The 22,394-nt window shown below is 45.9% G+C and overlaps 1 protein-coding gene across 3 annotated transcripts in view; it reads left to right on the top strand.

The window, feature by feature from the left end:
• The window catches only part of SMCO4 (single-pass membrane protein with coiled-coil domains 4), a 49,407-nt gene extending 27,344 nt beyond the window's left edge, over nucleotides 1-22,063 (top strand). For all 3 annotated transcript variants that reach the window (XM_081002521.1, XM_081002520.1, XM_081002519.1), the window contains exon 2: nucleotides 20,874-22,063. In XM_081002521.1, the coding sequence (XP_080858647.1) occupies nucleotides 21,012-21,191 (180 nt within the window). In that variant the 5' untranslated portion in view covers nucleotides 20,874-21,011 and the 3' untranslated portion in view covers nucleotides 21,192-22,063. The remainder of the gene's footprint in view (nucleotides 1-20,873) is intronic.
• The last annotated feature ends 331 nt before the right edge of the window (nucleotides 22,064-22,394 follow it).

Here is a 22,394-nt window from a genome sequence, read left to right as displayed (position 1 = left end):
GTAGTTCAGCAACAAAGGTCCCTTGTGCCTTCCTTAAAGGTTAAGAGGCCTGGAGAATGTATTGTTGCATTCCAGGAATGATGTGGAACCAACGATGTGCTCCTCTGAAGCTGCATTAGTGCACGGTTTGCCAAACTTGTTTCTCCAACTGCTTTTGGACTACAAGTCCCATCATCCCTAGCTAGCAGGACCAGGGATGATGGGAATTGTAGTCCAAAAACACTTTTAATGACCTTAACATACACATGCAAGATATGCCTTAGGTTAGGAGTAGCCGACAGGGTTCCTTCCAGAGGCTCCGGGCTAGAACTCCCACCACCCTCTACCAGTGGGAGTTGTAGTCCGAAATGCCTGGCGGACAGCCAGGTTGGCAAAAGCTGGCTCAATATCTGTGAGCCGAGGAGCCGTTGCTGCACAGCCAGTGGGAGGTAATTTTCTTTCATTGGTACAGCGACAGGGCGGACGGAAGAATGAGCTGCGGGATTTTGTTCCAAGCCTCCTGTTGTTCTTATTAAAGGGCAATTATGTCTCTGCCTTACCTGTCTATACCAGGCAGAATCCTGCTGCTTGCTTATTTTTTCTTCTTCTGAGAAAAAGGAATGAATTTCAGCAAAGGGGATTCGGTTTCAGTTTTTGGTTTAGTTGTTTTTTTGTTCTGTACTGTCTTTATGTGTAGGATTAAGAGAGACTGGCAGGGATTTGATTGGCCACCTCCCCCTTTTTCTCTCTCCCGGTGCCCCCCCCCCAAATCTGTTCTGGGCTGGAGGATCCCCCAATCCTCTGGAGCAGATTTGTGGGGCATGGAGCAAGGGGAGAAGAGAGTAAGAAAGAAAATCTTGTTGCACAGGTGGAGGTCTGTACACCTGTTGATGTGGTTGGAAACACTCCAGCCTAATGTCTACATCAGATTCCCCCCCTCCCACCCCCAGTCAGTTTCAAATGATTGGCATGTCTCCAGTGTTGTATGTGTGGAGTTTCACTTGCATGGCGGGACTCCCTCTCCTCTCCCTGCAGGCCCCCAAAATCTACTTTGCAGGGTCCCCCATACCCTCTGGATTTTGAGGGGTTTGCCAGGGGGGCTGCAAGGGAGAGGAGGGGGAAGTTCTGATGCTCTAGCAGAACAGCACTGGGTACTACCCACTGCTGCCCATATAATAATAGTGACAATAACAGTAGTATTTATACCCCGCCCACCTGGCTGGGTTTCCCCAGCCACTCTGGGCGGCTTCCAGCACGTATAATAAAATGTCAAACCCAGAGACCCAGCTCTCTTTCGTGGGTCGATGATGCTTAGAGCCAAGCTACACATCATGTGTCTGAAGCAGGCATAGGCAGACTCCGGCCCTCCAGATGTTTGGGACTACAATTCCCATCATCCCTAGATAACAGGAGCAGTGGCTAGGGATTATGGGAATTGTGGACCCAAACATCTGGAGGGCCGGAGTTTGCCTATGCCTAAAGCAGGGCTTCCAGACTTGGACCTCCAGCTGCTTTTGTACTACAACTCCCATCATCCCTAGCTAGCAGGGCCAGGGATGATGGGACTTGCAGTCCAAAAACAGCTGGAGACCCAAGTTTGGGAAACCCTGATCTAAGGTGTGATATATATGCAACCTGCTCTGTCTGTCTGTCTAATAATGTGTGGAACTGGTAATTAACAGAATCCAAGCAGGTGTGGAAGGGGAAATTTAAGCCCCTGGCCTCCACACCTGCTCTGATCCCATTTATTATCAGCATCCTTACCAGCCGATGCAATAATAGGCATTTATAAAAACGAAACAAAAAACACCTATTTCCAGCCTTTGAAGTTGCATTACTCTCCTGCTGATAAATTGGCTGCTTAATTTGCTTTAGAACCAAACAAACACTTTTATTAGGTCCTTTCCACACAGGCTCGGGGCAGGGGAGAAAGATGAGCTTCACCTCTTCCTCCTTAATAAAGCTAAACCCCAACATCTCCCCTGCCAATCTGACAAGCTGGAAGAGACTAATCAAACAAGCATTCCTTCCAGTCGGGAAGCTCCCTGCGGGCAGCTGCCTAGGCATAGCTTGGTAATTAGGGCTCAATTCCTCCGTCTGCTCACAGAGGAAACTCCTATCCAGGTGAATCTAACCGTTCTTCTTGTTCAGTTCTGCTCTCACTGGCCTGTTACGTGTGGAGCAGGAATCAGGTGGCCTGCATTTCAGCTCCAGTCTCCAAAAGTCCTTCTCCATAGATGGCGCTGAGCTGTCTTTGGCGAGAGTGCATGGGAAATAAACCTTGAATTAATAAGGATGAGATTCTCCTCCATCGTGTACTGTGTTGGAAATTAGACAGGTGTGTTTTGCAACCGGCGCAGGTCCAGTTGCGACTGTGGAGATCTCTGGGTGTTACGTATCTCCACCTGGCTGGTCCCTCCAGCTTTCTTAAGCAGGTAAGCAGAAAAACTTATTCATTGCATTTATCTCTCACCTTTTTCTCCAGGGAATCCATGATTCAACCCCCCCCTCCTCAGTTAATCCTTGCAACGGCCCTGTGAGGTAGGTTAAGAGCAGGCATAGGCAACCTCGGCCCTCCAGATGTCTTGGGACTACAACTCCCATGATCCCTAGCTAACAGGACCAGTGGTCAGGGATGATGGGAATTGTAGTCCCAAAATATCTGGAGGGCCGAGTTTGCCTATGCCTGGTTAAGAGGCTGCAACTGGCTCCAAGGTCAGCCAGGGAGCTTCCTGACTGAGTGGGGATTCGAACCCCAATCTCCCAGGTCTATACCATAAATTAAGTAGGTAAATAAATCCAGGGAAAGCAAAATGTCATAGAGAAGGAGCTGAAATATTTTCCTTGAAGCTTGGAATTGGTTTTATTCTGGATTGTCTTATTTGATGTTTTAATGTTTGTAAACCACCTTGAAACTTTTTTTTTAAAATACAAAGAGACAGAGAAATGAAACGAATAATAAAAATAGAATTAATAAACCTCACTGATTTATTTATTTTTATTAAAAAAGGCACGTAGACATTCTGTTTTGGTGACTGCAACCTAGGTTTAAGGTGCCATTTGATGACTAACTTATATATCTGAGTTTCTAACTTCTCAGTGTACCCTTTTCCCCTGGCATGCGAGCAGAGAGAGCGATTTCAGAAACCAATACCATCAAGGAGGTTGGGAACATCTTCTCCATAAGGCAGGGATGGGGAGCCTGTGACCTTCCGGGTGTTTTGGATTATTTGTGTTGCCAGTTAGGTACCGGGCTAAGTTCAAGATGCTGGTTTTGGTACACAATTTGGTACCAGGATACCTGAAAGGTTGTCTCACCCCCTATATACTACCTAATCGATCATTTTGCTCTGCTGTTGAAGGCCTCTTAGTAAAAGTAAAGGGACCCCTGACCATTAGGTCCAGTTGTGACCGACTCTGGGGTTGCGGCACTCATCTCGCTTTATTGGCCGAGGGAGCCGGCGTACAGCTTCCGGGTCATGTGGCCAGCATGACTAAGCTGCTTCTGGCGAACCAGAGCAGCGCACGGAAACGCCGTTTACCTTCCCACCAGAGCGGTACCTATTTATCTACTTGCACTTTGATGTGCTTTCGAACTGCTAAGTTGGCAGGAGCTGGGACCGAGCAACGGGAGCTCACCCTGTTGCGGGGATTCGAACTGCCGACCTTCTGATCGGCAAGTCCTAGGCTCTGTGGTTTAACCCACAGCGCCACCTGCGTCCCTGAAGGCCTCTTACAGGTGCCCTTGTACCTGGAATCGGGCCTCTAGCGTTGTGGTATCCATCTACCCTTTGCAATTCCCTCTCCTTGAAAATCAGACAAACATAGTCTTGGTTGTGTTTTCACTGTTGGCTGAAGAGCTCTCTCTTCCAACCAAGCTTTTATGAGTTGACCTCTTTCCCAGACTGCATCTGTATTGGAATTGCTTTAAAGAGGTTTTTACAGTTGTTTTATCACTTGTTGCCTGCTACCCTGGGCTCCTTTGGGAGGGAGGGCGTCTCATAAATGCAATAAATACATGACTCAACTCCCCATCATTCATGACCTGGCTGGGGCTGGCGGGTGGTGGACTCAAACTTCACCCAGAGAGCAACAGGTTAGTTTCTTTTGGCTGTAAGGAAAGGTTTTTCTAGTGCATTTTTCACGGGGAAGCCTTCAAGCTTGCAAACTCTGTGCCCTGCAGTTTGCAGTGGTGCAATCCAGGAGCAGTTTCACCAACCTGTGCAATGGGTTTGGATAAAATAATTAGCTTGGGGCAGTCACGCAACCCACCCCACAAAAAAATAGATGGCTGTCTTAAGTTGGCTCTCTGAGTCCAACTCTTTTCATGCTGTCTGGATTAAATCAGCAGTGGGCAGTTTCTTAAAATGTGCATCTGTTGGCTGGAATTTATGTAGAATAGTATTTTGGGAGTTTGGGGTGGTGTGCAGGAAGAGAAAGGCAGGGCAGGGGAGAATGTGGGCAGCCCAAGAGCTCTTTCGCTGGCTCTCTTGGCCTAAAGTCCTGGGGCTTGTTTTCGTACTGCTTCTCTTCCGTGCCAGAATCCCCTTTGGTTTTGTGGTTTTAGAATTAACAGCCCGTTTCTGCTGTGGGCCTGGTCCTGCCAAGTCCGGAGCCTGAAAGGGAATATCTGTGCCAGGATTTTAATGACCAACTGAGATCAGAATCAAAAGCGCCGATGGTTCTTTATCTGTGCTTTTTCCCTTTTTTGCAAAACCGTGAAGGCAAATGAGGCCAACAAATTCCTTGCACAGATGCTGCATTGCATAGGATGAAAGAACTGGTATAGCGGTGAAAGAGTGTGTGTTTGTGTGCATTTTTGCAGATATGTGGAACCAGACGAGCGTTTTTGTCTAGGCTGTTTGTTCCCTTATCTCCAGTGCCCATTTCCATCAAGGGTGTTATCCAGATCTCCAGCGATGTGCTACAGTTTGCATGCGTGCCTTGCCCGCTCCTATAAATGCTGTTGGGACAACAGTTGTCTTTGTTCGGGTGAGGAGGAAGCTGCTGGGCCAGCAGCTTGCTCACGAGTAGCACAACCAATAATCAGCTCAGCCCAGCTGGTCTGCAGGTGGACAAGGATGAAGCAGATGAGAGGCTGCAGGCTTTCAGATTCCTCCTAGTGGCTTATAAACCCTCAGAGGGAATCAGGAACGTAGGGTGCTGCCCTATAGGGAGTCAGACCACTGGTACATTGTGTAGTACCTACGGGACCGCCTCTCTGGTATGCCCCGCAGAGGACCTTAAGGTCCACAAATGACAACATTTTGGAGGTCCCAAGTCGCAAGGTGGTTAGATTGGTCTCAACGAGGGCCAGGGCCTTTTCAGTACTGGCCCCGACTTGGTGGAACGCTCTGTCAGAAGAGACTAGGGCCCTGTGGGACATGACATCTTTCTGCAGGGCCTGCAAGACAGAGCTGTTCCATCTGGCCTTTAGTTTGGACTCAGTCTGACCCTTATGTTTCCCTCCTCTTATGGTTTTGATCTATGGGCTACTTTTAAAATGAGGCTGCATTTTAAATTGCATTTTAACCTGTATTTTAAATTTGATTTCCCCCCCCCTTATGTTTTTACTGTAATTTTACTGGTGTTAGCCGCCCTGAGCCTGGCTCTGGCCGGGGAGGGCAGGGTATAAATAAAATGTATTATTGTTTATTATTAGTAGTAGCTCAGTTGGTAGAGCATGGGACTCTTAATCTCGGGGTTGTCGGTTTGAGCCCCATGTTGGGCAAAAGATTCCTGAGCTCTGACCTTCCTAGCAGATATTGGTCAAGCACAGACGATTGTGCAATTATTTGGCAAGGCACACTATTCTCTTCACTTTATGTAGACAAATACTTTTAAATGATGGCATGTCTCTTCCACCCCCCTTTTTGTTGCTGTCATTCATAAGTGGTTTAAGTGTCTTTTGCTAAGTGCAGTGGTTTGGTGGTATTTTGGTGGTTGGTCATCTTCGTGTGTCCCCCCCCCCCCTTACTTTTGAGACACTGAGTGAATTTGAGCAAATAACTGCACCGTCGAGACAAATTGCTCTTTTTCAAAAGAATCCTTCACAGTTGTTGTAGATTTTAAACTGGGAAGCACTGAACAAACACGCGATCCCCGAGTTGTGTTTGCATCGCGTAGTGGGTGTCAACTTGCAATTTAGACTTAATCATCACAGGTCGATAGCAAAGTGCAAATGGTCTTCCTTTCCTTTGCAGCCCCCCCCCTTTAAAGCACACCTCCCCCCTTAAATGCATAGGGTTTTGTGGGGTATGATGTCAGCATCGCCCTTGAGCCAGTGCCACCAACTGGACTCATCCACTTCAGCCCCGACTGGGCTAGGTGAGCTGGGTAGCACTTCCAGAGACCACCTTCTGTACTGGAACAGGTCAAAGTGCTGTGGACTCACAGCTTCGAGTTGTGAGCACCGGATTCACTCCCACAAGAAGACAGTCGTCGCACAGCAGAGTACAGCAGACTCTAGCAGAGTATATAAACAACTCGGAGAGCAGCTCTGTAGAATATCTTCTTTATTCTATAACTACAACTATTATACAACTATATACAGAGCTAAATAGGTCTAAGCATAAATGAATGCTACACTGCACTGAGTGTCTGCAGCTGCTCTTAGCAGCAACCTTATCTCTACACACGATTTCTAACACTCAGTCTCTCTCTCTCTCTCTCCCCCCAACACTGACTGACTGACTTGGTGCTGGAGCAGAATAAGTAGAGAGCAGAACACGCCGCCTCCTCTCTGGAGAATCAGCAGACTCCTCAGGAGATTCTTGGATATGGGAGGGGTGAAATCTCCTCATATATAAGAAAGGAAAATGTTTAAAAGCCAAGCTAAACCTGCCCTCAACGGTATCTGCATCCCCCTGTCTGCTGCCCATGAAGCCGCGCGGTTTTAATTTGGCACAAAATTGCACCGAAGCCTAAAAAAAGTATAGATTGTCAGGCTTCTGCATTCTAACGACTTCCGAGCATTACATTTAGGAATTTCCAGTAGAAGTGGCTCAGTCTCCAAGGGAACAAACAATATCCATTCTCATTTAGACGTCCCTCGTGGCTGCTCTGCACCTGTTTTTCTGCATGGAAGTGGCATTTGTGTAGAAACTGCGCACATTATTAGCACATGACTTACGCATCATTCCCCCTTTAGAAGAGCAGAGTGGGTTGTTGTGAAGTAACATGCTTTTAGGACCGTTGCCCTGATTTTTGAGCCGGTGTCTTGCGTGTGAGTGTGCAGAGTGGGAGAACTGGGATGGGGAAAGATAGGCCAAAGGGGGGGGGGTGTTGAACACATAGGGGGACGCTTTTTGAAAAATTGCTCCCCCACCCCAATTTATTAAAGGGTCCTCCAAAACCCACAGGGGCCAGGGACTGTACAGGTCGTGACTGTAGAGATCTATGCATGCTAAGTGTCACGGTCCGGTCTACGGGCGATTGAAGTCCCGGCTGAGGATGTTGGGACCAGGGACAAGATGGCGGGGTGGTAGCAGGAACGAGAGTCCAGAAGCCAGGGGTCCGAGGGTCAAGAAGCAAGGAGTCACAAAGCCAAGGTCCGAGGGTCAAGAAGCAAAAAGCCAACCACAGCAAGGCAGGGAACATGTTGCTGTGGCAAAGAGCCGAAGGGAAATGCTGACTTTATATCCCTTCCAGGCTTTTGCCACCAGGTGCAGCGAGTTACCAAGCGGCCTCACCTGTGTGGCCGCACCTTGCCTCTCCAGAACAAACTTAGGAAGGCCCCAGTCCTGCGAAGTCCTACTGGTCCCAGGGCCTGGCTCCTGCAGGCACTCCTGACACTAAGGGCCTTACCACCAGGTGCGCTGGGATTCAGGTGGAACGGTGAGCAATTGCTTGCATCCTAGCCTGGGTCCAGAGCAGAGGGAAGGAGTTGAAGGCATGTTATTATTTTTCTGTATAGGCCCATCGGTCTGCCGGTTTCTGCCCCAAGGAGCTTACAGTTTAAAAGTCATCGTAGGGAAACAACAGTAGTGGTAGACTCCCTCCTTGCAGGGTTTTAAACAGAGGTTGGATGACACACCTGTCCTGTATGATTTCTGCATCGGACTTGGGTAAAGATTTGATGGCGAATATGTTTCACACACTTATGCTTGTGCAAGGTTATTTCAGTGCATTCATCAGAATGTATAGGAACACCAGGAAGCTGCACTGTACGGAGTCAATCTAGCTAAATATTGTTTGCACTGACTGGCAGCAGCTGCCTGAGATTTCAGACAAAGGCGTCTTTTCCAACCATACCTGGGGACACCAGGGATTGAAACCTGCATATTTTGCAGGTGAGGCATGTCGTAACCTTTCCCACAAGTGCTGTGTCACAGAGATGATATCCGTGTTGAATTTTAGTCAGGCATCCCTAAGATTTGGGGGGGGGGGGTTAATTAAAAAAACAAACTGCAATATGACAACAGTACTTTGAACCGATGCACACACTATGCATTTCAAATAAAACATAGTTGCAGATTGCATTGCATTGCAGAAAAGGAATGATGGTGAAAGAAAGCTTCGCAGAAGTAGCTTGACGCTCCACAAATAAATTCCCAGTTGGAACGCAGAGTTCCTTTTTTCTCTGAAAGGTATCACAGAGTGCTTCTCCTTGCTGCGAGCTCGCAAGGTAAATCTATTTCACAAATTCAACAGTGCAGCTCAATTTTAGCCATCTCCTTAGATCTTTTAAGGAGTCTGAAAGATCTTTTTAATGTTCTACTTGCCAATTCTAGTCCGGCAATCTCCAAGCCCGTGCCAATGTCGTCTTTCCGACAAACGTTTCAGATCTTGTAGCAGCATCACCACGGAATTCAGAATCAGCCACGAGGGCTATGCTCCCCCTCAGCTGTTGAAGTCAGTACAGTGGTACCTCGGGTTACAGACGCTTCAGGTTACAGACTCCGCTAACCCAGAAATAGTACCTCGGGTTAAAAACTTTGCTTCAGGATGAGAATAGAAATCGCGCGGCGGCGGCCGCAGCGGAAGGCCCCATTAGCTAAAGTGGTACCTCAGGTTAAGAACAGTTTCAGGTTAAGAACGGACCTCCAGAACGAATTAAGTACTTAACCTGAGGTACCACTGTACAGTGGTGCCTCGCAAGACGAAATTAATTCGTTCCGCGAGTTTTGTCGTCTTGCGATTTTTTTCGTCTTGCGAAGCACGGTGTCGGGAAAGTTTTGGAAAAGCTTCAAAAATCACCAAAGTCTTTAAAAACCTCAAAAAAAGGCTACCACACCGCATTCTATGAGTTGCTCCTCGAAGTCAAGTCGCAACTGTATTAACGGTGTTAAGAAAAAGGAAACAAACTTGCAAGACGTTTCCATCTTGCGAAGCAAGCCCATAGGGAAAATCGTCTTGCGAAGCAGCTCAAAAAACAAAAAACCCTTTCGTCTAGTGAGTTTTTTGTCTTGCGAGGCATTCGTCTTGCGAGGTACCACTGTATATATCTTTTGAAAACTGTATTATTTAGACAGGGCTTTGAAGCAAACCCTTTAAACCAACTAACGTTTATTGATGTTTTTATTTATGTTACTGAAATGTTGTGTTTTATGTTACAGGCTGCTTGTTATATTTTTTATGCAACTGCTGTATACATATTTGAATAGGTAGTTGGTTCCCTGTTATTTCTATAATATTTTTCTCCTCAACTCCCTAAATATGGGATTTTTTAAACAAAATGTGACCACAAGCAGTTATCGTATTCTGCATTCCTCAAGGCACACTTCTTACATTATTGATCTGCCCTGATTTTGCAGGCGTTAAATAACGTCTAACCCCAAATTTTATGGAAATTTCCTTTTTATAATTGTGGCAGTTGGGGATTGCAAATTCATCCCCTATAAATCCCTACTTATTTTGATGGCCTGCCTGTGAGCCCATAAATCTCTGTGTTTGATTAGTGGATTATTGGCTGTTCTTTGGATTTGTAAATGATATACGTTGCTCAAGAGACCCTTGGACCCTCGATAATACATGCAAAGGTTTTATCAGATAATGCCAGCTTTCTGGCAAGTTCCGTTTGTCTGCCAAGCATTTTTTCTTTAAAGTAAGAGAGCCTAATTTGCAGGAGTTGATAAAGGGTGGCCTTGAGATTAATCGTGAGACATACATAGTTATAAGTTATTAAGTTATTCCTTAGAAAGAAATCACAGCATAGCACTTTTCATGCCTTCAATACATGCATCCGGTCAACCAGTGGGAATTGAATGGGGGTGTAGAAATGTAGGTCAGGGTGGAGAGATTTGGTTCTGTTTCATGTGGCTGACCATACCTGTAGCATTCAGAAGCCCTTTCCCACCTTTCACAGGCAGTTTCAGATTTATAAGCCAATAACCACATTTCAGATTTATAAGGGAATAACCAAAAGGCACCTTAAACCTAGGTTACAGTCGCTACAACGGAATTCCTGGGTGCTGTAATAAATGAAATTTATCACAGTGTGGTTATTGTTCAGTTCATTTCTATACCGCTTTATATTTTAAAGAACATAATATCAAAGTGGTTTGCAACGCATTAAAACATAGCTTTCCCAACCTTGTGTTGCTACACGTTAGCATAGGGGCTGGTTTAATCTCTGTTTTGCTGGTAAAACTGAAATTACCGCACCACGGAATGATGCGTGTCTGCAAAGTGCGTCACCGACATGAAAAGTTTGGAGAGCTCTGCGTTAAAACATCAAATTAAACAGTCCAGAATAAAACAAATTCAGACTTCAAGGAAAAATATTTCAGATCCTTCTCTGAGGGACGTTTTGCTTTCCCCATATTTGTTTTATCTATAGCTGCCCCAGAGCAGAAGTACTCTAGGGAACCCGGGTGCTGTAATGGTTAGAGTATCGGACCAGGACCTGGGTTCAAATCTCCACCCAGTCAGGAAGCTCCCTGGGTGACCTTGGAGCCAGTCGTAGCTTGTTAACCTCACAGGGCGGTTGTAGGGGTTAACTGAGGAGGGGGTGAACCATGGACTCCTTGGAGGAAAAGGTGGGAGATAAATTCAATGAAAATAAGCTCTTCTGCTTACCTCAGGCATCCCCAAACTTGGCCCTCCAGATGTTTTGGGACTACAACTCCCATCATCCCTAGCTAACCGGACCAGTGGTCAGGGGTGATGGGAATTGTAGTCCCAAAACAGCTGGAGGGCCAAGTTTGAGGATGCCTGGCTTACCTGCTTAAGAAAGCTGGAGCCGCCAGCCAGGTGGAGATGTCAGTCGCCTACTTGGCATTCAGAGATCTCCACGTGGTCGCAATTGGATCCCCTGCCAGATGCAAAACGCGCCTGGCACCTGCCTAATTTCTAACACTGTTCTGTTGGATCAATGGAGAGAGTAGGGTGGGGATAGGAGCAGTCCTGTGCTATTTTTCCTGACAAATTTTGCTTACCATAAACCTAACTCTGCTTGTTCAAAATGGGAAGGAAAGAGCGGGAAAGTTCTATTGCTTTTCACTTTTCATAATACAGTGGTACCTCAGGTTACGTACGCTTCAGGTTACAGACTCCGCTAACCCAGAAATAATACCTCGGGTTAAGAACTTTACTTCAGGATGAGAACAGAAATCGTGCTCCAGCGGCGTGGCAGCAGCAGGAGGCCCCATTAGCTAAAGTGGTACCTCAGGTTAAGAACAGTTTCAGGTTAAGAACGGACCTCCAGAACGAATTAAGTTCTTAACCCGAGGTACCACTGTACTAGGTTCTGTAATACGTCCGGAATTTCCCGGATAGAGCTGGGATCCATCTGTCAAAAATGGCGTCCGGGCGGAATTTTTGAAAGGCGGCTAAAATGTTTGGGGAAACCCATGTGGATGGCAGCCCATTTCGGCAGTGTTTGTTTCTTGGGTGATTTTCCTAAGTAACAGGTAAAAAGATCTTCGGGGGGGGAGGGGAGAGATTTTGCCATACTCAACAGAAAAAAGGTTTTCTTAGAGTGGCTCCTTCCCTGTGCCATTCTCAAACTGTTCCCTGTAAACAGACAGTTTCAACAGCAGAGAGGAACCACATACGCCATGGAGTATTTCCTTGGAGGAAAAAGATTCCTGGATTGCAGGGGGTGGGGTTGGACTAGATGACCCCTGTGGACTTTTAAAAGAGTATTGGGAAATAATGTATAATGAATTGGAAAAAAATGTTTAAATGTACTTTTCCAACCCCCCCCCCCAAAAAAAACCCAGAGTCCTTTTCGTTGGGGATAATTCAGATAGAAATTCCCAGGTGTCAAAAAAGGCTATTTATGAATGCCACCACTGCAGCCCGTGTTTTGTTAGCCCCAAAATGGAAAACGAGCGAGGTCCCAACTAAAAAAGAATGGCGACTCATGGATATTACAAGCTACCGTATTTTTTGCTCCACAAGACACACTTTTTTCCTCCTAAAAAGTATGGGGAAATGTGTGTGCGTCTTGTGGAGCGAATGGTGCTGCGCAGAGATGGAGAGATTTTTTTTTTCTTGTTTTCCTCCTCTAAAAACTAGGTGCATCTTATGGGTGGGTGTGTCTTATAGAGCGAAAAATACGGTAACTGCTTCGCAGCCTCTTTCTCCCCCGCCTGTAATATGCAGACCATCATAATAGCGGCTTACCTGGCTTACCTTACAGGGGCGTTGTAAGGGTAATTGAGATAATATATGTGAAAGTGCTTTGAGCATTCAGAAAGCTGTAACGTGAATGCTAAGTAGGGTTACTGCATATGTGATGGCCGCAGGCAGTGATCAGGGCAAAAAAAATATCTTCTTCCTTCATCCCCTGCTATAGAAGAGATGTCACCTGTGAAGCAGTCCCGAGACACTTGGAATTATTAAAACCTCATTGAAATAGCTCTTTCCTCCCTTTTTCTTTCTTTTTTTTTACTTCCTGTCATTCTGGCAGAATGTGGGGATTATTTTCATTTCTTCCAAATGCAATCGGAAAGCCCGGAAACTTTCCGAGCCGCACTTAACTGTAAAAAGCGATGTTTTTGTTAATGGCAGGTCAATTTTGATTTAGGCCTGTAATTTGGCGGGGGCGGTGGGGGGGGGGAGATAGCTATCTCCCGTCTGAAGGATGGCAATTTCATGTGCTCTTCTAATACTCCTAGAATTGCCGTGCATATAACTAAAAGCTTTTTACCCTTGAAAATAACGGAACCGGGGAGGTGGGGGGGGGACGAACAGATCATAATACTTCAGTGGTATGTAATGGGCTGCCGGAAATTTCTGTGATATGCTAGAAAATTTATCTTCATGCACTAGAGGAAAGTTTCTGCTCTGTGTTGCAGTGCAGACAGAATACTAACAGCCACTCAGCCATTTTTAGGAATTGGGGAGTGTGTTATGGGGTCCTCCGCTCCCTCCTACTTCCTTTGCGGTTCCCTCACTGCAAGAAGTAAAGTTACAGGGAATCAGGGAGAGGGCCTTCTCGGTGGTGGCACCCTCCCTGTGAAACACCCTCCCACCAGATGTCAAGGAGATAAACAATTATAGGACTTTCCGTAGACATCTGTATCATGTGTCAACTTTTTTTTTTTTGAATTTGCATTTTATTTATTTGTTAACATTCTTATATTACATCGGTAAACGTTGTCATATTACATTACAGGACTTACTATAATATAATTTCCAACATGTATACAAAAATTATATACAAATTTTATATACCAAGAAAGAAAATGAAACAAAAAAAAAGAACAAAGAGGAAAAAACAAAAACAACCCCCCCAAATCATATACACACTAGACTTCCTGTCTTTCCTGTTGTATATTCCTTTTTTACAAGTGAATGTACTCTTATTATTGTATATTTCTTTACATATTATCTAATACATTCCTATATCAATATGTGCTCTTAGTCTTATTTCTCAACTCAGTGTCACTCCAACGTCAATCAAATGCTAGCATAGATAGCAAACCTTTACTGTATTTTTGAACATACGTTTTATATCTATCCCATTTTTCCATAAATTTTTGTTTTGAATTGCCTCTCAGGGTATTTCTTAACTGCGCCATTTCAGCAAATTATTGTAGCTTGTAATGCCAGTCCGTTATTGTCTGGGCTTCTTGTTCCTTCCCCCCCCTTTGCCACCAAAGTCCGCGTCATGTGTCAACTTTTAATGGTTGTTGTTTTACAGTGGTTTTATAATTTGTTGGTCCACAGTGGCTGGGGGCAACCCGGTCAGATGAGCGGCATATAAAGCATAAAACTATTATTCTTAAAAATTCCCTTTGTTAAGTGTGGTGCATTATTATTACACCTGAACCAAATGTGAAAGGCCACAACATAAATGGCTTCTGAGAATAGGTTTGCCCTCCCCACACCTCTTGTAGGTATAATTCTTCAATACATTACTTTTAAATGATGCTTCAGGTATATTTTATTTTTTAAATCCAAACCCTGCTGACCTTGATAAATAAGAATGTTTAAGTATTTATTTTTTTTAAGAAAGAAAGAAAAAGTTCAGTAGCTTTCAATGCAGTGACTTGAAAATTACAAGTATCTGGTCTTTTAAAAATGCTTAGTGGAACTACTCAAGGACAGTTCTTTATTTTCCTGGTCATTTATTTCCTTTCAGCATTTGCTTGTAGACTGAGCCAGCTTTGGGGATAAAATGGAGCCGCTGGCATCAAAAGTTCCTTTCTGGGTTGTGAGCACTTAATAAAGCGAAGGAACGTCTAGCTTAGAAGTAGGCTTCATCACCACCAACCTTATAAGAGACAAGACACACAAAAAAAGCTGCCATTCTGACAATTCCAGGGCTTATTGGCACTTTGCAATACGTTCGAAAGTGGTGAATTTCATCCATTGTGGGACTTAAAAGGTAAAGGGACCCCTGACCATTAGGTCCAGTCGTGGCCGACTCTGGGGTTGCGGTGCTCATCTCGTTTTATTGGCCGAGGGAGCTGGTGTACAGTTTCGGTCATGTGGCCAGCATGACTAAGCCGCTTCTGGTAAACCAGTGCAGCACACGGAAATGCCATTTACCTTCCCGCCAGAGCGGTACCTATTTATCTACTTGCACTTTGACGTGCTTTCAAACTGCTAGGTTGGCAGGAGCAGGGACCGAGCAACGGGAGCTCACCCTGTCGCAGGGATTCGAACCGCGACCTTCTGATCGGCAAGTCCTAGGTTCTGTGGTTTAACCCACAGCGCCACCCGCATCCCTATTGTGGGGCTTATAACCCTCTTTCTAAAGCCTTCCAAGTTGGTGACCACCACTAGGTCTTATGATGGCAAATTCTATGCATGGTCTTGGGTGCTCCAGTAGTTCTGGAGGGAAAGACCTCAAGTTATGGACCTCAAGTTAGAGAGACATTGGTGTAGACAGTACTGAGCTGCGTAAGGCAGGTTTCCCCCCCCCTGTGTACATAGGAAGGTCCATAGTTTAGTGCTAGAACATCTGGCTTGCATGTAGAAGACCCCAGGTTCAGTCTTTGATATCTCCAAGGTAGGAATGGGAAATGTTCCCAGTCTAAGACTCTAAGCTTGATGGAGCAATCTAAGTTGTCATCTTCTGTTCCTATGTTTTGACTGCTTCATTTTCTTCTCCAATCTGATTTCCACTATGTGTGTTGGAATCATAGAGTCTTAGAGTTGGAAGGGATCCAAGGGTCATCTAGTCCAACCCCCTGCAGTGCTGGAATCTCAGCTCAAGCATCCATGGTGGGTGGCCATCCAACCTCGGCTTAGAAACCTCCAAAGAAGGAGAATCCACAACCTCACGAGGGAGTCCGTTCCACTGCAAAACAGCTCTTACTGTCAAAAGTTGTTCCGAATGTTTAGTCGGAATCTCCTTTCTTGCAACTTGAAGCCATTGGTTCGAGTCCTACCCTCCAGAGCAGGAGAAAACACGCATGCTCCCTCCTCCATTTGACAGCCCTTAAGATATTTGAAGAAGACTGTCATATATCCTCTCAGCCGCCTCTTTTCCAATCTAAACATATGCAGCTCCTTCAAGTGTTCCTCATAAGGACTGGTTTCCAGACCCTTGATCATCTTGGCCGCCCTCCTGTAAACACATTCCAGCTTGTGAATATATATCCTTCTTAAATTATGGTGCCCAGTACTGGACGCAGTATTCCAAGTGTGGTCTGACCAAGGCAGAATAGAGTGGGACTATTTCTTCCCTTGATCTGGACACTAGACTTCTGTTGATGCAGCCTAGAATAACATTAGCTTTTTTTTTGCTGCTGCTGCATCACACTGTGGACTCACATTAAGCTTGTGTTGTGTTTCCATACTGTAATAAGTGTAGGGGTTGCTCGTGCGCAAGTTGGTGCCACTCCTGGCTAGGTTGCCTTGTTAAACCTTTTCTGTCTGGACAGCCCTGCACTTCGTGGCTGTTCAGTCGCTAGCAGAATCCGTCAGTGGGCGTTTCTTAAACCTTTTCCAGCATAAAAGTTGTTTGACTCCAAGTCTCCTCCTACTCTCCCTCCGCGGAAGCCTTGTGCGCAGGGAGGGCGTGGGTAGCGGAGGACCCGTGCTCTCCTCGCTGATCTCCGGCGAGGAGTCCTGGAGCCCCCTCGCCGATTCCCCCATCTGCCCCCCTTTATCCCTGGTGTTACGCTGATTTCTTTCCCCAGCTGGTGAGCCGCCTCTCCCCCTGCTGGCCCCTTCTCCAGCATCGCTTGAGAGCCTAGCCTCCGCCTCTGGCTCCGATGTCAGTTCCCTGACACATACATTGCAAAATAAGTATAGCAACACCGCAGCTGACTTGGAACAACCATATTGCAAGTCTTGGTGCACATGTGTGCAAACTCCACAGAAACTGGCTTCGCTCTACTTACGAAGCAGATCCTTTCACGGTCTCTTTTCCTCACGCAGATCCCTCCTTTCCATCCCTTGGTTTGCTTTCTGCTGTCTAGATAACAGCCATGCGCCAACTGAGATTTGTTTTTTGTTTTAAAGAAGCTTTCTCTAAAACAGTGATTTTTTAAAAAAAGAAAAGTAACTTAGTCATATTCTCTCACCTGGTGTAGATTTCTGCGCGACCATCAGGCATCCGCTGATGGCAAGAGTGACATTGTCTCCCATAATATGCTGCCAAGGGGAGGGGGAGATAGAGGAATTTTGACAGTAGGTACAGTTCCTTCTGAGGGACACGGGTGGCGCTGTGGGTTAAACCACAGAGCCTAGGGCTTGCCGATCAGAAGGTCGGCGATTCAAATCCCCGCGACGGGGTGAGCTCCCGTTGCTCGGTCCCTGCTCCTGCCAACCTAGCAGTTCGAAAGCACGTCAAAGTGCAAATAGATAAATAGGTACAGCTCCGGCGGGAAGGTAAACGGTGTTTCCGTGCGCTGCTCTGGTTCGCCAGAAGGGGCTTAGTCATGCTGGCCACATGACCCAGAAGCTGTAGGCTGGCTCCCTCGGCCAATAAAGCGAGATGAGCGCCGCAACTCCAGAGTCGGCCACGACTGCACCTAATGGTCAGGGGTCCCTTTACCTTTACCTTTACAGTTCCTTCCAAAACCCTTGGTTGAACTGAAGACAAACCTCTTCTCCATTCCAAGACTGAGAAGAAGGGAGAATGCATACCTGTTTGATACAGGAACGTGCATAGACACCTATATGTGCTGCATTGTAAACATTCCAAGTTTGGTATGGCAAGAGGCTCTGGAGGGATCGGCTCCCTGGTGGTGGTGGACCCTACACAGACAACTGGGAAACACTGGCCTGCGAGCGCCCCACCTGGAGAACAGCCTTTACCAAAGCTTTCATGGGCTTTGAAGGTGCTTGAACTCAGGACGAAAGGGAGAAACGTGCGAAGAGGAAGGCACGCTTGGCAAACCCTCACCGTGATCAGCTCCTGCCTGGAAATCTATGTCCCCACTGTGGAAAGACGTGTGGATCCAGAATTGGCCTCCACAGTCACTTACGGACTCACTGTTAAGACTTTGTTCATGGAAGTCAATCTTACTCGATTACGAGTGATCGCAGAAGAAGAAGAAGAAGGTGGTGGTGCACCCAGCCCAGAAGATGTGGAGAGCTTGCCAACACTTGACAGGAGCTTGCGTTGTATTGTGGGGATTATTTCCTGGTATGTTCTTTCCCCATATGAGTCCAGAACATTTGCTTACTCCATGGGTAGACAAACTAAGGCCTGAGGGCCTGATCCGGCCCAATCGCCTTCTCAATCCGGTCCGCGGACGGTCCAGGAATCAGCGTGTTTTTACATGAGTAGAATGTGTCCTTTTATTTAAAATGCATCTCTGGGTTATTTGTGGGGCATAGGAATTCGTTCATTCCCCCCCCTCCAAAATATAGTCTGGCTCCCCACAAGGTCTGAAGGACAGTGGACCAGCCCCGTGCTGAAAAAGTTTGCTGACCCCTGGCTTACTCCTTTATAACATTTCCGTTTGGCCTCCCTCGCTGTTTTGATGCTGCTTTACAAAAACAACGCACTGCAAAACCCAGCACTTTGGGGAGAAGAGAGCGGGGAGCAAGCTCTCACAGCCAACCGCAAGCTGCAGATCCAAACCACAACACTGTTCAACACCGCAATTTGGACTGCCAGGGGTCCCCATTCTGCAATGGTGTCCCGAGAACCCATTCTGTGCGTGAACAGCTCGCGATATATCTGTTTGGCCACACACTTCTGAAAATTGTGGAGCGTACAATGGTGCATTCTGCAGATACACAATTATGGATGCCGTGTGAACCTGTGGGCCAATGAATACCCGATCCCCTGTCTACATCTGTGAAATTTTCCTGACAAAGCCTGTTCTCTTGAAACTCCAGGCGTGACCATTCTTTCGCAGAGAGCTTTAATTCTCCTGCCCTTGCCAGGGGGGAAGTGAGCTAAGTTTTGAGCTGTCCACAGAAAGCCCTTTGATTCCTTCTCCTCCTGCCTTCAGAGATGATGAATGCACCTTGGGTCTGAATTTAGTGAGAAAAGATCCATGTTTCCTCCTTGCACCGTCTGCCTTGCATATAAGCAGAAGGCTGTAGACCTCTGGCTGGGACCTGTTGTTCAAGATGGCAGCCGAGGGCCCCGTTATCGACAGGACACTTAATTCTCGTTATTGCCATCAAGCCCTTAGCTGGTGTTATCTTGTTTGTCCGGCTGCCTGGAATGAATGGGGTCCTGCCTTGTAGCTGAATTAAACTCGGCCACAACTTTGGTGGCCTTGGAGAAGTGTCTGCGGCATGATGAAGTGCTGTAATTTTTCCACAAGGAGAGCATTGTTAAGGCTGTCTGGGCTTTGGTTTCCCAGAGAGACGGCCTGGCTTTTTAGGAATGCTTTGGGTAAAAGCTCCTAAGCTATTCTAGGTATTCGCAACAATGTCGGGGTGGGAGGAATCGGGTGAAAGGAGCACAGGGCTCCTATGATTTCAGAAAAATAAAAGTCATGTACAGTGGTACCTCAGGTTTCATACACTTCAGGTTACATACGCTTCAGGTTACAGACTACCCTAACCCAGAAATAGTGCTTCAGGTTAAGAACTTTGCTTCAGAATAAGAACAGAAATCATGCTCCGGTGGTGCGGCGGCAGCAGGAGGCCCCATTGGCTAAAGTGGTGTTTTAGGTTAAGAACAGTTTCAGGTTAAGTACGGACCTCCGGAACGAATTAAGTACTTAACCTGAGGTACCACTGTATCGGGAAGTTTTTTATTGTGATGTTTTATTATGTTTTTATATTTTACTGGAAGCTGCCCAGAGTGGCTGAGTAGAATAATCATCATCATCATCATCATCATCAGGGGAAGACAGGTTTTATTTACTTTTACTTATTTTACAAAGCCAGCGTTATTTTACAAAATAAAGTGAGTTGTTTGTTTTACATATTGTACAAAGCCAGCCTTCGCCAGCATGGTATTGTGTACTACAACTCCCATAACTGTGCTGGCTGGGACTGATGGGAGTTGTAGTCCCAGGAGTGCACCTAGGGGGAGAAGGTGGCTCGTAAGTGATGTATAGGCAAAGGAGATTTAAAACCTGAACGCAACCAATGCAGACTGTTAATGAATCAAAATGCACCAAAAACACGAAAGAAAAGGGCTTTCTTTTGTCCCCCTGTTGTTCAACAGGAGCATCAAAAAGTCTCCCCTCTTTCCTCCCCGAGAGTTAGGCTGCTAAAATGAAGAAATCTTTGGGGGGGGGGCACAAGGATGGGAAACCCAGAGTAGATTTTGCTGAGCTCAGTTTGGATACAGAGAACAAATTCTCGGGACGAACATTTGCTCAGTTTCTTAATTCTAGTTATCTGCCCCTACTTCCCAAACCACTAGTTTTCACGTGACTCAGGGTTCATGTTGATCTCCACAACCCTCACGTCTGCCCAACCTTCCTGTAGAAAAAAAAATCAGTCTAGTTGTGATTGTAATGCTGTGCTTTATATGGTTGCGACCTCCCCTGGGACACTTGTGGGATGTGCAGGGCCTTTGTGGGATGTGAGCTGGGGGGGGGGGTTAGTTCCAAGGGCCAAACAGAGCAGCTTTGAGGGCCGCATTCAGCATCTGGTCCTGAGGTTCACCACTCTCCCCTATAAAAGCATGTACTCCTTGTCCAGCACAATGGATGGAAGAACCTACTATTATCCAATATGGAGGAATGGTGCTGGGAACTAACAGAAACTAATTAATAACAAGAAAAATTTGGGATTCCCTCTTGGGAAGAAGAAATGAATGGCACTTTGACTATAGTTAAACAGAAAGTAGAAAAGATGGATGGACTGAATATCTTAAATAATCATTTTCTAATGTAACCGGCAGATGGAAAAGCAGAAGTCCCCCCTTTTATCTTTAATGTTTCTTATCTCTCCGTTCCTATTCTCCTCTGTTTTCTTTCTCTCTTTCCCCTCTTTCTTGTCTTTTGATTCTATCTGTTCCAGATATTGTATTGTGAAAACCGTAATGAAATTTTAAAAAATCTTTGTTCAGCAGCTACCCCTGTCCTTGCCTAAGAATCATTTTTTCTCTTCTGTTTCTTTTCCAGGTTTTAAATACAAGAATTCCTCAGAATTGAGAGGGAAAGAACTTTTGGCTCGAAGAGGTGCTTCTTCGTTCGCATCCCGGCACAACCTTGATTCCCGTTTGTTCGTTTTGGCTGATTGACGGCGAGTCCCAGAGGAGAATGAGACAGCTGAAAGGCAAGCCCAAAAAAGAGACGTCGAGAGACAAAAAGGAGCGAAAACAAGCCATGCAGGAAGCGCGACAGCAGGTCACAACCGTGGTGCTCCCTACGCTGGCCGTGGTCGTGCTTTTGATCGTGGTCTTTGTGTACGTGGCGACCCGCCCAAACACAACGGAATGATGCGGCTGTCGAACTCCGCCGCAACTTTTGCCTCCTCTTCTGCCCAATGCCAAAACCAAACCAAAATGAAAGCCCCCAAAAGGAGGAAGAGAAAGACAGCCTTTTCTCTATCTCCGAGTTCATAATAATAATAATCCTTTTGCAAAAAGAAAAAAGGAATCTTCTTTCTTTGACTTGAACCAAACTCCACAGTAAACACAGAACGTATTTGCCACCATGGCACAAAATAATTTTTCTCGCCCAGCTCATGTGCCTTTTTGACTTTGAGGGGGGAGCGCAGGGACCCCTCCCCATTTTCGAATCCTTTCGTCATAAAGGGGGGGGGGCGGTTCACTGTTGCTTTCAAAAATTTCTATAAATCGAGTTTGAGCCTATCAATTTGTTGGCAACATTGCTAGTGTTGTTACCGTGAGTCGTTGTACGTTGGCTTCGCAACTTTCCAAAGAAACAAAACTGCCCCCCCACCCCCTTTCAGAATGTTATAATGGCATTTGGAAAACTTTGACTAATATATATATATATACATATATTTATTTTTGGAATAAAGAAGATGAGTCTTGCATAAAAACTTTCTTTTCGACTTGACCCTCAAAAAACACAAAACCCAGCTCCGTTATGTAACGTTTTCCATCAAACACACGTCAGAGGGCAGACAAAAGGCTTCCCCGTGAGGCTAAACTGGTATTAAGATAGTTTTAAGATTTTGAGCGTGTCCCTGCAAAACTGCTTGTAATCAGTGATAACCGTAGCTTTAAGTGGTGGCTGGAATGGTTTGAGAAGCAATAAGAAATAGCATTTTGGAAAGTGGTCCACATGCAGGGGATTTAATTTTCCCCTAAATAAAAATGAAGTGACCTTCCTTCCAACATTTACTGAGGGTCTGCTCAAAACACGGCATAAAAACCACATACGGTACAGTAGTACCTTGGGTTACGTACGCTTCAGGTTACAGACTCCGCTAACCCAGAAATAGTACCTCAGGTTAAGAACTTTGCTTCAGGATGAGAACAGAAATCGTGCTCTGGCGGTGCGGCGGCAGCAGGAGGCCCCATTAGCTAAAGTGGTGCTTCAGGTTAAGAACAGTTTCAGGTTAAGAACGGACCTCCAGAACAAATTAAGTACTTAACCTGAGGTACCACTGTACATTAAAACTGAGGGCAACAAAATTTAGCAAGCTGCCTTACACTGGCTCCAATTATTTGT

The sequence above is a fragment of the Podarcis pityusensis genome (assembly GCF_964106645.2).
Source record: "Podarcis pityusensis genome assembly, chromosome: 4".
In the NCBI taxonomy this organism is placed as follows: domain Eukaryota; kingdom Metazoa; phylum Chordata; class Lepidosauria; order Squamata; family Lacertidae; genus Podarcis; species Podarcis pityusensis.
This window is presented reverse-complemented; position numbering and strand designations above follow the sequence as displayed.